This window comes from Natrix helvetica (assembly GCF_964273705.1).
Source record: "Natrix helvetica genome assembly, chromosome: 1".
NCBI lineage: Eukaryota > Metazoa > Chordata > Lepidosauria > Squamata > Natricidae > Natrix > Natrix helvetica.
In genome coordinates, this window is record NC_138548.1 from 199,200,735 (window position 1) to 199,215,968 (window position 15,234).

General features: G+C 41.6%; 1 protein-coding gene across 1 annotated transcript in view; it reads right to left on the bottom strand.

Moving 5' to 3' along the window:
• Positions 1 to 1,743: 1,743 nt before the first annotated feature.
• The window catches only part of TYK2 (tyrosine kinase 2), a 57,150-nt gene continuing 43,659 nt past the window's right edge, over positions 1,744 to 15,234 (bottom strand). The window contains exons 21-24 of the mRNA XM_081934645.1: positions 11,838 to 12,010; positions 11,201 to 11,318; positions 7,717 to 7,827; positions 1,744 to 6,422 (exon numbers count right to left, since the gene is read on the bottom strand). Coding sequence (XP_081790771.1) covers positions 6,288 to 6,422; positions 7,717 to 7,827; positions 11,201 to 11,318; positions 11,838 to 12,010 — 537 coding nt within the window. The 3' untranslated portion in view covers positions 1,744 to 6,287. The remainder of the gene's footprint in view (positions 6,423 to 7,716; positions 7,828 to 11,200; positions 11,319 to 11,837; positions 12,011 to 15,234) is intronic.

Here is a 15,234-nt window from a genome sequence, read left to right on the forward strand (position 1 = left end):
GGGTTGATATAAGGTACTCTGAGCTAATCAGGTCACCTGGCGTTCTAGTTATAATGAATTCAGAAACAAATTGCTCAACCCTCCAAACCATTTTGTTCTCTGGTGGTATTTAAGTTGGTGATTTAGACTAGGCAAACTTCTAATATGCTTTTAATAGAAAAAGTTAAAACATATTTGATGAGACCTTAATCAGCAGTTTCAGATAACCTCTTACAGATATCAGCACAGATAATGAAATAATCCCCAAAGAACTAAACAATGAAATTGCCATGGGGCAAAGTAATAATTCTGGGTTTGTTTTTTGGTATGTGTATGCATACACAGGACTTTGAGTCAGTCTCCATTCAGCTTTCTTGGCAATATTTACAGAAGTGATTTCTCATTGCCTTCTTCCTTGGCTGAGAGAGTGCTTGGCCCAAAGTCATTCAGATGATTTTAGTGTTCAAAGCAGGACAAACTCAGGCTTTTCCTTACTCCTGTTCCAAGTCCTCATCAAATAGACCAAACTATTGCTGTCAAAAAACCTTTTCTGCATTGTTACAATATTAAAGAAAGTGCTGTCAAAGGAAGCCCAATACCCCAGTATTACTTTCTAAAATAGATGACTCAAACAAAAGTGGAATCATCAATGCATGCTCACACATCCCACCTCAGGAAGCATCTTCAGAAGGAAAGATAATATTTTTAGAAACTGGTGAGGTATTCAAGAAAACCAGCTAAGCTAGCAAGAATCATATCAAATATCACCCATAAATATTTTAACTGTTCAGTACCAGTAACAAATCAATACCCACGAAGTAAATGTTAGTGATTAGATTATAGCTTTTTGGATCCAAATTAAGTTTCTATAGAGGCAACCCAATTATTTCCCTTTTGGCAAAGATTGGTGCTGTTCTTTATATCAAAGAGATCCTTACAATATCCTAATTTTAAACCAGATTCTCCCCCACTTCTCTCTCTCACACACATAGAGTGACATCCAGCAGTTAAGCATGAGGGACAAGCACACAATTCAGCAGAATTTGCCCAAACATCTCATCTACTTCCTTGAACTCAATATGCTTTGAGAATGAGCCATTCTGAAACCAGCAAAGCCTTTTTGGGTTCAGAGCATGAAACATTTTTTTAAACTTTATTCCAAGTATGAAACAAGCTGGCTGTTCTGAGAAACATATATTTGAAAGTGCAACTTGAAACCATTTCTGCCTCAAAATAATCTTATTTTGACTTTTCCAGCATAAAGCAACATTTTTGGAGGGGACCCAGAGCATAAAACAAAACACATTTTCTATTTCATGCTCATCCTAATTTTTTTTGTCATTCCATTTCTGTATTGCCTCATTGACAATGGGTAATTTGAATGTGCTATTCAAACTTTGACAGCATTGTTGCCAAAAGCTTAGTATCTTTTTTTTTCAGATTATAGATCTATCTCACCCCACCCTCAAAAATCCATCTGAGTGACATTTTACAATAAAATGAAGATATTGACTATGTAGGTTAAGTCACAACGTAGATTAGATGTTAGTTTGGATTGATTGAAATTCAGTTTCAGATGAGTGGACAGATGGTAAAGGCATCAGGACCTTTTCCAGTTGCAGAAGAAACAATGTAAGGAATAGCATCTGATTGCTTTTTCATAAAGTGACCCGTTAATTTTAAGTAAATCCTTAAAAATATGCTTTGATAACATATTTTAACTATATTCTAGAATCGAGATTTTGAAGAAGCACTCTACAGCAATTTGAAAGTTACATGATATTTATTTGAACAAAACATGATACTAACAGGATATTACATTATTCTAAACTGCTACTAGTCTAGGACAGAATATTCACATCAGAGCAGGTTGTAGAACACTCATGCTGTCTCCTCTTTCTGAATTCACACATGCACGCACACAGCAGCTTTAGAAATAGAAAAAGAGGGACTGAGCTGAATTTGCCCATGCTTTTGTTGAAGGAATCCTTCTCCAAAATTTTCAGTGCAGTTCCAAATGCAAAAGGCACAATGCTGTGAAGTTTCTCACTATATTGTGTATGCCAAAGATAATTTCCCAGATAAGAATATCTGGAATTATTTTATAATTATATAATTATAATTATTCCATATTCCAGAGCTGACACTGCAAGTTGTAGCTGTACCTCAAAATAGAGATAACAGAGTTACAGAATGAGTTGGAAGGGACTTTGCAAGGTCTCCTAGTCCAACTCCCTGCCCAAGCAGGAGATCCTATAATTTTAAAGCCAGCACTCCAAGTGTATTAATATTGCTGCATGTATACTAGCCTTAAAAAAAAATAAAACTGATTGCCTTTGTGAATTTTGTAAACATGTTTGTGTTTTATAACAAATCCTAAAGTCTTGAAAACTAAAATGATTCGGGTCCAAAGATCCTGAACTTGAAGGGCTGACTATGGTAGTGGACTAAAATATTCTAGTTAATTTCTTGAAAGTATTCCAATGCATTGCAAACTGCTTTGAAAGCTGCTTTTTTTTAACATCGAAAGCAGTTTTTCATGCACCATAGGGAAGAGAGAGAAGGATGTTCAATAAATATAAATTTAAGGCTGCAATTGTATATTTATTTATTTATATAATTGTATATATTTAGCTCATTAAAATCAGTAAGGCTGGCTTCCAAGAAAGCATACTATTCAGTTTCTTTAATCATTTACATGTGCTAGAGATGGAAGGGATAAACAATTAAACTATAATTATCTTCTATGTGGAAGTCATGATATATAGGTAGTCCTTGATTTAAAAACAGTTCATTTAGTGACCCAAGTTAGAATGGCATTGAAAAAAGTGACTCAGGACATTTTTTCACACTTATGACCATTGCAGCATTCCTATAGTCACATGATCAAATTTCAAACGCTTGGCAATTGACTCATATTTATGTGGCTGCAGTGCCCTGGGATCACGTGATCACCTTTTGCAAACTTCTGACAAAGTCAATGGGGAAGCCAGATTCACTTAACAACCAAATTTCTAACTTAACTATTTCAGCAATTCACTTAGCAACTGTGGCAAGAAAAGTTATAAAATGGGGCAAAATTCATTTAACAACTGTCTCATTTAGCAACAGAACTTTTGGGCTCAATTGTGGTTGAGCTTCTTGTTCTAAATCTTGTTTCTCCCCTCTTCCATAAAAATTGCCAGTGCTCTCTCTGTAGTCTTTAAATTAACCTGACAGGTATATTCGGCCCTCAAGCTAAAAACTACTCGTACAAAGTTATATATACTAGCAGATCCTATTGTATAATTGAGGACAAGCAAAAGATTGTTTCTGTCTATTTGTCCTATTGTATCTAGGATTACTTTCAGACGCCAACTTCCTCAACTACCTAAAATCACATTATGAGTTGGATGACCAAATAAATTGAATATATAAATCCCCAAATTATCCCCCAAATAATTTTGAAAATTATGCACAATGGTGTTTTTTCTCATGTGTTTCAAAAATAAGTTCCAGATAAGAAAGACTCAGCATTAAGTATCTTAAAATATTCTCTCCGTCTTCAGTTCTGGGCAAATGAGAATTGGAACCATTTATGGATAACAGTTAAAAAACCTTTCTGAGCAAAAAATAGCAAATTTTTCATCAGAGATCTGGACCTTGGTTATCAATGACAACCAAGTGGAGCAAGTGGCCAGTTTTAAGTTTTGGGATGTTATCATAAAAGAGGACCTGACCTGGGACGCTCACATTGCAGCATTGGGCAAAAGGGCCCAGCAGAGATTATACTACCTGAGACTTCTAAGGAAACAACAACTGAATGGAAAACTGCTGGTGACCTTCTATCACTGCAATATAGAGAGTATTTTAACTCACTGTACCTGTGTATGGTTTGCCAATTGCCCAATGGCCGATAGGACAGCGCTCCAGAGGGTTAACATTATTGCCCAGAGGATCATTGGTTGCCCTCTCCCCTCCTTGGAAGAGCGTTATAGCTCCCGCTGCCTTAAAGTTCAAAACATTCTTAAAGATCCATCTCATTCTTAGCACCCTTTTTTTAACTATCTGGCAGACGGTACAGGACAATAAAAACAAGGACAAATAGGCTGAAAAACAGCTTCCATTCCAGAGCAGTTATTATATTGAATTCTACTGTATAGTGTAATAATAATGCAGTATCAGGAGTTTTCAATTCAATTGCACAGAATGTGAAGGATATGCGTTTTTGGTTTATTTTTATAGTTTTCTTATGTATGATGTACACTGAAGATGGCATTTAATTTCATTGTACGAGGCGCAATGATAATAAAGTAAACTAAATAACTTCCAGGAATCCTATCTATACCTTTTCTCTTCATCACTTTCTTAATGGTATACTTCAAATCAAATGGCAACCTGAAAGAAGTGATTCCTTCTTTAAAAAAAGCAGAACGCTGATAGAATGCTGAATGCAGTCATCTCAAATATTCATAGCTCAAAGACACTGGCAAAGCTAATAAATAAACTGTTTGTTTTACATCACCCTGCTTGTTATAATCACATAAATACTTTATTCTGACATTCTTTAGAAATGAGCTATATGGACTATGTGATTATAGAAACTTTCCTCTTCTATAAGGCAACATGATTGCTCTTAAATGATACAGGTGAGACAGGCTCATCAATGTTCTGCAATCTCAGATTTCATTTCATTTATTCGATTTATAAACCGCCCCCTCTCCCCGAGATTGGTAAAACATGGCAAAAATCAACCCCCCACTTACAAAAAGCCAGGAAACCAGAAATACATGTTAGCAAGAAATCAATACTAAAGGCATTGGGTGTACTAACTGCAATGCATCAAGATTTATATCACCTAGAGCACAGGTGTCAAACTCGCTGCGTCACGTTGCCATTACGTGACATTTTGCAACATTTTCCCCCTTCACGGAGCTGAGATGGGCATGGACTGCGTGTGATATATCTGGCCCGTGGGCCACCAGTTTGACACCCTGACTTAGAGCCTGCAGTTTCACTCCCAACAAATTCTGATACACATCAATGAAAGACAAAATTCATTTGAAAGATAATTTGGAGAACAACCTGAAGATTCATAATGAAAACAATTGCTCCAATTACTTAGGTAGCAAAATGATAGTACAACAGGAAAGAGGAATCACAATTGTTCTGAGGTTATATGGCAGCTAGTTTTTTTTCCCCTCAGGATGTGGGATTACCAGCTCACGCCACCTTTATTTTGCTACATAAATCTTACATGTCAGAAGGTAGCAACTAGTTAGTGACCAAAAGGCATTTCTTGTCTTCATTTTCAGTATTATTTAAGGCCTATAGTTTCTTTCCACCTCCATTCAAAGTCAAAAGTTATTGATTGGCAAACATCAGGGGACAGGTGGTGGTGAAGTTTTGGGATTGGTCATTTCAGACCAATAATGGTTTGGGAAATAGTTCTCAGCTCAAAAAAAGATACAATTGTTTTATATCATTTTTAAAAAAAAGGATGAGCTGTTAGAAAATTCAAAGGGAAACATAGCAGCTGCTCCAAATCCTCATTAGTGGAAATTCTTGATTCATCCATCTGGGAGACAGTAAGGATTGCTCTTTGGGAACAAAAATCTCTGGAAACAGACATGATCAGATGTTTACTTCTCTAGCATCGAGTCAGCTAAGGGTGCTTCTGATTTCACATAGGCAGATGAGTGACCCTTATCAAGTAGATGTGTAAATAATGCTATGCTATGGGTGATAAAGAGATGTAAAAAGAGTGATTAAGGAATAAATGCCAGGTTACAAAAATGTATTTCCTTGTAAAGATGCTGCAAATAAAGGCCAGATAACTTTCATTCTGTTTGGTTAGCAGTTATATGTGATATAACAGGTTTTTCAAATAGCAAGTCAAAATATTGCATTCCATTTTCAGGGTTCCTTGAATTACAGATTCATACTCTGCATCGGACCATAAGCTCAAGAGTCCATTAAATTCATTAGATACCAACATGTTTTCCTGTGCCTGAATATCTCATAATGAGACTTTACAAATGACTTGCATCCCAGCAGGATATAGCAAAGGAGAAAGTTTCATAAGCAGCTTCTGCCTTTCAACTAGACAAAAACATTGGATGGGCTTTTCCTTATGCCCCATCACATTTAGTAAGTGCAAAAATATCCAGACAATGCAAGGACACTGCGCAGAACAGAAAAGTCAGAATCCAAGATCACTGTCACTTAGAAGCAACTTTCATGGCACTGTGGCTTTCCAGACATGTAAGCACTAGCACACAGAGTGCAAATACGACTTTGGTCTTTGGTACAAAATCTTTTCATTCTCATCAACACACACTGAAAACTGAAGGGGCCTGGGTCTTGTACTTTTCATGGAAGGCTTTGAGAATGGGCACTAGGTTTGTGAAGGCTGGGCGGAATGAAGCTTCAGATTCCCAACAGTTTTTCATCAGACGATAAATCTGTTGGGAAAAGGCACAGATTTAGAAAACAAAAAAGCACACACAATACTAAAGGGAAGGGAAGGGAAGGGAAAAAAGGAAGAGAAAGAGAAAGAAAGAAGGAAGGAAGGAAGGAAGGTAGGAAGGAAGGAAAGAAAGAAAGAAAGAAAGAAAGAAAAAGAAAGAAAGAAAGAAAGAAAGAAAGAAAGAAAGAAAGAAAGAAAGAAAGAAAGAAAAAGAAAGAAAGCTCAGCAAATTGTCCAATACTTATGTGGCATTGCTCTACTGGTAAACCTAACCAATTCCCCTCCCATCAATTTGTTTTCTAGACTCCAAGCTAGTAAAAAAAAAGGAAAATCACAGAACAATATATGACAGTGGAGACACTCTTACAGTTACACTGTTCAGCAGTTTCTGCTCTAAAAACTACTGGCTAAATTAGTAATCACCGGGAGATATTAGATGTCTCTTAAACTTCCAAAACAAATTATTTGCAGCATTAACTGTTCTGGAATACAAAGACTATGCTTTCTAACCAGAGCTAATGTAGTTGTACCTATATATTTACATAGTTGTTTATAGAACATTGAGCTAGATTTAAGATGAAGGCTTTAACCTTTAGGAATTATTTAATTTATATCAGGAAGTCTCCTCAAATTACAGTAAACCATCTGAAGGAGTGGGAACATGTTTAGACATTGGCTAGTATTATAAATTATTGGAAGATTTACCAGAATTATGCCGTTAGTTTTGAAGAAATATGAATATAAGAATACTGTGCAATACCATTTGCCTGGGGTTAACATCCACTGAATCAATGGGATTTCTAAGTAGGTGGGCGCAGAATTGCACAGTAAGTAATGCAGCATTATTTGTGGTAACTAAAAAGATTGTAGCAAGGGTATTTATAGAATACTCTTAACATGCTTCTAATGCATCACAAGACGTTTGCTTACTACTATATATCATTATCTTTTAAAAATGTATCCCTGGCACTAGCAATTCATCCTTTATCCATTTAAATATTAATCAACAATTCTGATTGTATATCTAGCTATCATACATGAATTTGCATTACTTACTGTTGTTTCTTTTGACTATTTAAGCTTAGAATGGGAAGTGACTTGAGTGTAATCCTTGATTCCATAATTTTCAATAATATACTGTTTTCTAAACTTTTAGCAGATACCACAAAGATGAGCAACATAATTATCTTAATTTTGTTTGGGAGCTCTGGATGCAGCAAAATGTCAAGATTCTCAGACTACAATTTCTACAACAAAAAGGCAATCAAAGGCAAGGAGAACAGACTCACCTCACAAGGGCAGTCTTTTGGACTGGGCAGTCTTTCCCCTCTGTCCAACAACTCAATAAGCCGCAGCACTGTCATCTGACCCTGAGTCATTCCAATCATCTCAATAAATTTCTAAAGCAATATGGGAGAATTAGTCAGTGCTTTCATTAGGTAACATGAAGATGGCACATGCCAAAAGTTCCTTTCTTCAAAAAAACTTTACAATGAACTTGTACACATTTTTTTTCTCAGAGGTAACAGATATTTGAGAAAAATCATTTTAGAAAAATAATTATATTCTAAACATATTGAATGATGGTGCATTCAGTCAGTCAGAAGGTTCTAAAAACATACCAAAATAATATTTCATCATGCTATACCATTCCTATAAATCATTATAACTGAACAATATATGCAATAGCATTGTGTGATGTTATTAGCCCCTAGGTCAGCATGGACTTCAACATCCCTAGGTAACTGACTATAACTCAATGATTAATCAATGTAGACAACAAGTAGTCCTTAATAGTACTACATCTACATGGAGGGAAGTAAGAAGTGGGGTACCACAAGGTTCCATCTTAGGCTAGTATTCTTCAGTATCTTCATAAATGACTTAGATGAGGAAATAGAAGGGGAAGTCGTCAAATTTACAGATGATACTAAGCTGGCAGGAACATCTTAAACAATGGGCGCTATCCAGTGGTGGGTTTCGGATCCCGGTGCAACCGGTACGGTGCAACAGGGCCCAGCGTCCACCACATGAATGCGTGCAGCATGCGCATGCATCCTTATCTCTTGAGATGCTTCCGCAAGCCTCCGCAATGCTCTAGCTGCTCGGTGGAGTGTTGCGCAGGCGCTGTGTGCTCCGTGTGCGGAAACGCCGAAGAGCTCAAATACAGGTAAGGAGGTTGGGCAGGCGGGTGGGCCCTCCGGGGCACCGTACCAGAACGGTACCCGGTACTCTGGGCAGGCACTGGTATGTCCGTACCGGGGTGTACCGCCTACAACCCACCACTGGTGCTATCCAACAAAATGAAATTTAATGTGGAGAAAAGCAAGGTTTTACACTGGGTGGGAAAAACCAAAGGTACAAGTATATATTAAGCAAAACCTGGCTCAAAAACAGTAACTATGAGAGGGACTTTGGACTCCTAGTGGATGATCACTTAAACATGACACAGCAGTCAAAAAACATAATGTAATCCTTAGTTGTATAATCAAAGGCATAGAATCAAAATCATGTGAAGTATTAGTGCCACTTTATAAAGCCTTAGTAAGGCCACACCAGAAATACCGCATCCAGTTTTGGTCAATATATTACAAAAAAGATGTTGAGACTTTGGAAAAGTACAAAAAAGAGCAACTAAGATGATTAAAGACCTGGAGAACAGTTGCAGGATTTGCATTTGGCTAGTCTAAAGAAAAGAAGGACTACGGGTGACATGATAGCAGCACTCCAGTGTTTCAGAGGTTGCCACAAAGAGGAGGGGATCAATTTATTTTCCAACGCACCAGAGGTTAGGACAAGAAATAATGGATGGAAACTAATTAAGGAGAGAAACAACTAGGAATTAAGGAAAAACTTCCTAACATCGAGGACAATTAACCAGTGGAACAGCTTGCCTTCAGAAGTCGTGCGTGCTTCATCACTGGAGGTTTTAAGAAGAAGGTCTTAAACTGGACAGTCACTTGTCTGAAATGGTTTCCTGCTTGAGCAGGCAGCTAGACTAGAAGACCTCCAAGGTCCCTTCCAGCTCTATTCTGATTTAACTAAATCTAACCAACATCCTAGATAACAAAATTACAGTTAAAACGGGAAAAGACAGGCCTCTGAAGTAAAGACAAGATAATAAGCAACTTTTGGGGGCCAGGAATACATTTAGAATTTTGAATGCATGTCATGGGTGCATTTATAAAATGGCTACTGGAGCAGCCTACCCAGGTACCAACATCCAATTACCAGAAATCTATTAAGCTCTCAAATTGTTATCTACAATTCCAATAAGGTTTAAAGATACTGCTGTTAAATATAATGCTACTGTGTTTCCCCGAAAATAAGATAGGGTCTTATTTTCTTTTGACCCCCCCCCCTCCCAAATTTTGCTTGGGCCTTATTATCAGGAGGGGACTTATTGGTTTGGGGTTGCTGGGTAACTGCTCTCTTGCAAGCGGGCGCCGGAAGAGCCAGGCACAGCCTCAGGGGCAAACGACTATGTTGCGCTGTTGCAGCAGCACAACAAAGCCACCATGAGGTGACCACGCTCATGAGCAGCCGCCCGGCAACGCCCCTTTCCAGCCAGGCAGAGCGCCACTCACCAACCCAGTAATATCCCAAGGGCTGGGCCAGGGCGGCACCGCCGCCACCATGCTCCGAGCATAACTGGCTTCCAAACTCCAGAGATCCACTGCCGAGTCTTCCGGCAGCGGCCGCTCTGGGACTATGCCCACAACCATAGAGTGGCGCCCTGGCCCAGCCCTGTAGAGAGGAATTTGGCATGGTGAGGCAGGGAGGCACGCGAGCTGGAGGCAGAACAAGTGCTCACACAACCTCTCTTTCCAGCTGGGCAGAGCACCACGCGGCTTAGCACCTTTGGGATATTACTGGGTTGGTGAGTGGCGCTCTGCCCGGCTGGAAAGGGGTGTTGCCGGGCGGCTGCTTGTGAGAGCAGCTGTCCGGCAACCCCCCCGCTCCAGCTGGGCACAGCGCACCCACCAACCTAGCGGTATCCCAAAGGCGTCAAGCAATGTGAGCGCCTTTGCACCCCCCTCCCCCCGGCTCCTGCAGCTTTGCGTCTTCAGGATACCGCTAGGTTGGTGAGTGGCGCTCTGCCTGGCTGGAGGGGGGAGGGTTATCCAGGGGGGTTATTATTGGGGGAAACACGGTAGAATCCAATGCTTTGCTTTATTTTTTATTCTTTTTTTAATCAGGAGCTTATGGGTATCCAGGAAAGAGGCAGAGAACATGGACATTATACTGTCTATGCTGAGTCACCTAAATGAATTCAAGCAACAGTTATACTGAATGTTTTGAATTGGTCCCAGGGCTACAATAAAGAATATTGGAATAACTGAGTTGGAAAGGAGCTTTGTGTCTTCTAATCCAACTCCCTGCTCAGGTAGGAAACCCTATATTATTTCAGACAAATGGTTGTGCAATCTCTTCTTAAAAACTTCCAGTATTGGAGCACCCACAATTTCTGGAGGCAAGTCATTCCATTGATTAATTGTTCTAACCATCAGGAAATTTCTCTTAAGTTCTAGGTTGCTTCTCTCCTTGATTAGTTTCCATCCATGGCTTCTTGTTTTGTTTTACCTTCTGGTGCTTTGGAGAACAGGTTGATCACTTCTTTGCAGCAGCCCCTTAGAGATTGCAACACTGATATTATATCACCCTAGCCCTTCTTTTCATTAAACTAGACATACCCAATTCTTACAACGATTCTTCATGGCTGCTATGGCTTGTTGCTGCCTAGTAAATGTTATGAATATAAATTTTACTCACTTGTGGAGGGCTCTGACTTGAATCACACCATGTTAACAGTTCATATAAAGTCACTCCAAAAGACCAGACATCAGAAGCATAATAGAATTTACATTCCTTGAGGCATTCCACAGCATACCTATGTAAACAGCAATAAAGAGCTGACAAACTACATTTTAATTAGAGTGAAGTTCATCTTGCTTATCCAACAGCAGCCAAATGGCTTTGAAAATTGTCAAACAGGACATTTACAATTCATTTTTAACATACTGTAAGACTGTAATCCTTCTTTTCCAAAGCATTCTACTATATAAAAGCATGCAGTTATCATCATTCGCTCCAATTATTGAAAAGATGATACAATAGTCGACTGCTTCCAGGAAAGCTGGGAACATTATCCCCTCCCACCTCCACAAAAGAGTATCAGGATTAAACCACACTAACTTTTGACTGAAATCTTCATTTTAGATTTTACCTTTTCCCTCTCAGCATTTAGACAGGAAAATACTGTGTTAAGTATTTTAAAAAGGCTACTATCTTTTCTCCATTATCATTAAGATCTTGCTTTCCACATGATATAATGCCTGTATGAATGAGTTATAGTGCAGTCAACTCTCAAATATTCAAAATCCATAAAATAATGCAATTCTTTACATACCAGAAGACAGGGCTGTCTCCATCTTCACAGACACGATAATATTCATGTCCTTTGGGGATGGCTTTGGCAAGACCAAAATCACCAATCTTTACTACATTTTCATTCTCTAGGAGCACATTCCTAGCTGCTAGGTCTCTATGGATGTAGTGCAAGGAGTGGAGATAAGCCATTCCCTGCAGAGAAAATAGAGCCACTTTACATTCTTCAATCAGAGGCCAAAGCAATCAGTAGATATGTCTTTACCCAAAGGCAGAGCTGGCAATCCTGAATTTCATGTATCCTGTTCCTTTTATAAAAATAAAGTACTTTCCCAGCATTAAGGAACATTTATGTAAACAATTCTCTTCATTTTGCTTTACCTATTGGAACTATGATTAAAGAAATGGGGCATTGGTTCTTACCTGATACGCCCCTTCTCCGGGCAGGTAGAGACAGCAGTCATGCATGGGTTAACTCAGTCAGTAACCAATAGAACTGAGTCTACCAAAGTGATGTCATCGTCTCTGTGGAGCATGCTCCCGCTTTTCGTGATGAAGGAGATAAGTAGACTGCTGTGCTGTGAACAATCGCTCTCTGTTTGGTGACTACACAACATGCTCCCAGATCCTCCCTGCGAGGTAGGCCAGAACCCTAAGGGTGGGGATGACCGTTGTCTCCACCTGCCCGGAGAAGGGGCTTATCAGGTAAGAACCAACACCCCAGTCTCCCAAGTTGGTGGAGAAAGCGGTCATGCATGGGACATACCAAAGCTGGCGTGTCCCCGGGAGGGCATGAGACTGGCCTAGGAGCTGGAAGAAGGAAGAACTTGTTGAAGGACGCGCCGTCCAAAGGTAGCATCTGCCAATGCATATCGATCCACCTTGTAATGTCCAATGAAGGAATTAGGGGTGGACCAAGTAGCTGCCTTGCAGATTTCTTCCACTGAGGCCTGCCGTGCCCACGCCGCCGATGTGGCCGCGCTTCGTGTGGAGTGAGCCGTAATGTTAGGCGGAGGAGTGAGATGATGCGTGATGTAGGCTTGAACAATGGCCGACCTAATCCACCGGCCAATCATGGAAGGGGAAGCTTTCAGCCCTTTGTTGGTAGGATGGAAGGATACAAAGAGGGCTTCGGTGCGTCTGAAGGCCGCCGTCATGGCTATGTAGATCTTAAGAGCCCGTCTGACGTCCAGCCTGTGCCATTTGTGCTCCAGCCTGTGAGATGGGGCAGGGCAGAAATTTGGGAGAATGATATCTAGGGAGCGATGGAATGCTGAATTGACCTTCAGGACAAAGGTGGGATCGATGTGGAGAACCACTCGGTCCGTGTGGAATACACATAAGTCAGAACGGACGGAAAGGGCCGCCAGTTCTGAGACCCTCCGTGCAGAGGTTATGGCCACCAGAAAGACTGTCTTAATTGTGAGGTGATGTAAGGTTGACGACCTGAGAGGTTCGAAGGGCGGGTCGGTAAGGAAGTCCAGGACCTTGGTCAGATCCCAGGAGAGAAAGCGATGAATGACCAGAGGGCAGAGATTGGATGCCCCTTTAATGAATCTGTGGATGTGAGGGTGCAGAGAGATGGCTCATCCCGGTGAAGTGAAACAACAGAAGAGAGAGCCGACACCTCGGGGCTGAGGACAGCCCAAAGGGAAGGGTCCGATATTGGAAGCGGTGACCCGCATAAATGAAGCGGAGGAACCGTCTGTGCTGCCTGTGAATGGGGACGTGGAGGTAAGCCTCAGTGAGGTCCACAGATGTTAGGAGATCGTGTTTGCGAACACTCTCCAGAATTGACAGGAGAGAGTGCATTTTGAATCTCCTGTACCTGATGAATTGATTCAGAAATTTTAGATCGAGGATGGCCCTCCAGCCCCCCGAAGACTTCGGGATGATAAAGAGACGAGAGTAAAAACCCCGCCCTTCCTGGCCTGGAGGCACAGGTTGAATGGCCCGAATGTGGAGCAGATGGAGAACGGTCTGCTCTACCAGGAGCCTTTTTTGAGGATCCCTGGAGGCTGGGCACGTGAAAAAGTGGTTCGGAGGGCTGGATCGCAAATCCAGAAGGCCGAATCTGATAGTGGACCTGACCCACGCATCATTGGTGACGTCGTCCCAACGATCCGTGAAGGCAGCTAGACGTCCCCCCATGGGGAGATCTTCCAGGCAGTCACTTCTGCCTCTTAAAGGAACGATTGGAATTGTCCCTGAAGGGCTTCCTGGGCTGCAACCTCTGGTTGTTCCTTCCTGATCTATTGGAGAAGGAGGGGGTCTGTCTAGGAGGGGCCTGTCGTTGCGGACGGGAGGTGGAAGCACCCCCGTCCTGCCGCGAAAGCGCTGCCTGAGATAAAAGGATTGGCTCCGACCCTCCTGCTTTTTAATGGCCGGTTGTAGGACCTTCCTTTTATCTTTGGATTCTACCAGAAGGGGCTCTAAAGGATGACCAAAAAGAAGTGAAGAAGAGTAAGGAGAAGAAGCAAGCCTCACACTTTTGCCTGCCACTGTTTTAGCCAGATAAGCCAGCGGGTAGAGATGGAGGACGCAATGGCCTTGGATGTAAACCGGGCCGCGTCTAATAAGGCATCTGCAGTGTATTCTAGGGCCGCCTTGATTTCATTAATGTCTTTGCAAGCCCTAGAATCCCTGGCTGGAAGGCGAGCTTGGAGTTGTCTCAGCCACAGGAGAGCGGAGCGGCTAAAGAATGAAGCGGAGGTGCCAGCCCTAACAGACCAAGCTGAGGTCTGGTGGCCTTTGACCAGAGTCTGTTCGATCCTCTTGTCCTCAGGCCGCAGTGTTTCCTCAGGAGCTGCCGAGGCCGCGATGGGAGAGGACAGAGCAATGATAGGTAAGTCAATAGAAGGTACCTCCAAAGCCTTGGCGAGGTCAGGAGAGACATTGTACAGGCGTTTATCCGAGGCATTGGGGAGGGGGGCGGTACCTGGAGATGCCTATTGATTTTGGACAACGTCCATGAAGAAGCGTGGTGATGGGATCATCTCCTTTTCCACCGTAGGCTGGGTGAAGAGCGGGTCAGTGGTGTCAGCCTTGTCTGCTTCCGCAGTCTGAGCCGTCTTAGGAGAAGGAATGCCTGCGATCTTCCTGGCTTTAAAAAGGAGAGAGCGAAAGATAGCAGGTTTAAACAAACCGACAAAGGGAGGTTGATCGGGGGGAAGACCCTCAGATAGATCTGAGTCTCTTGCCGGGCGATCCTCTCCCCCGAAGACCGACTGCTGGTTGGAGGTGCCGGGTAGGTCGTTCGACGAAGAAGCCGAGAGATCACTATCCCTGCGCCTGGAGCTGCAGGAAGAAGCAGACCTGCGAGAAGCAGAGCGATTAGAAGACCTGTGTTTAAGGCCAGCCGCAATCCCACGTTCAATGGCCTCTGAGATCATATCAGCCATGCCTGGCGAATAGGAGCG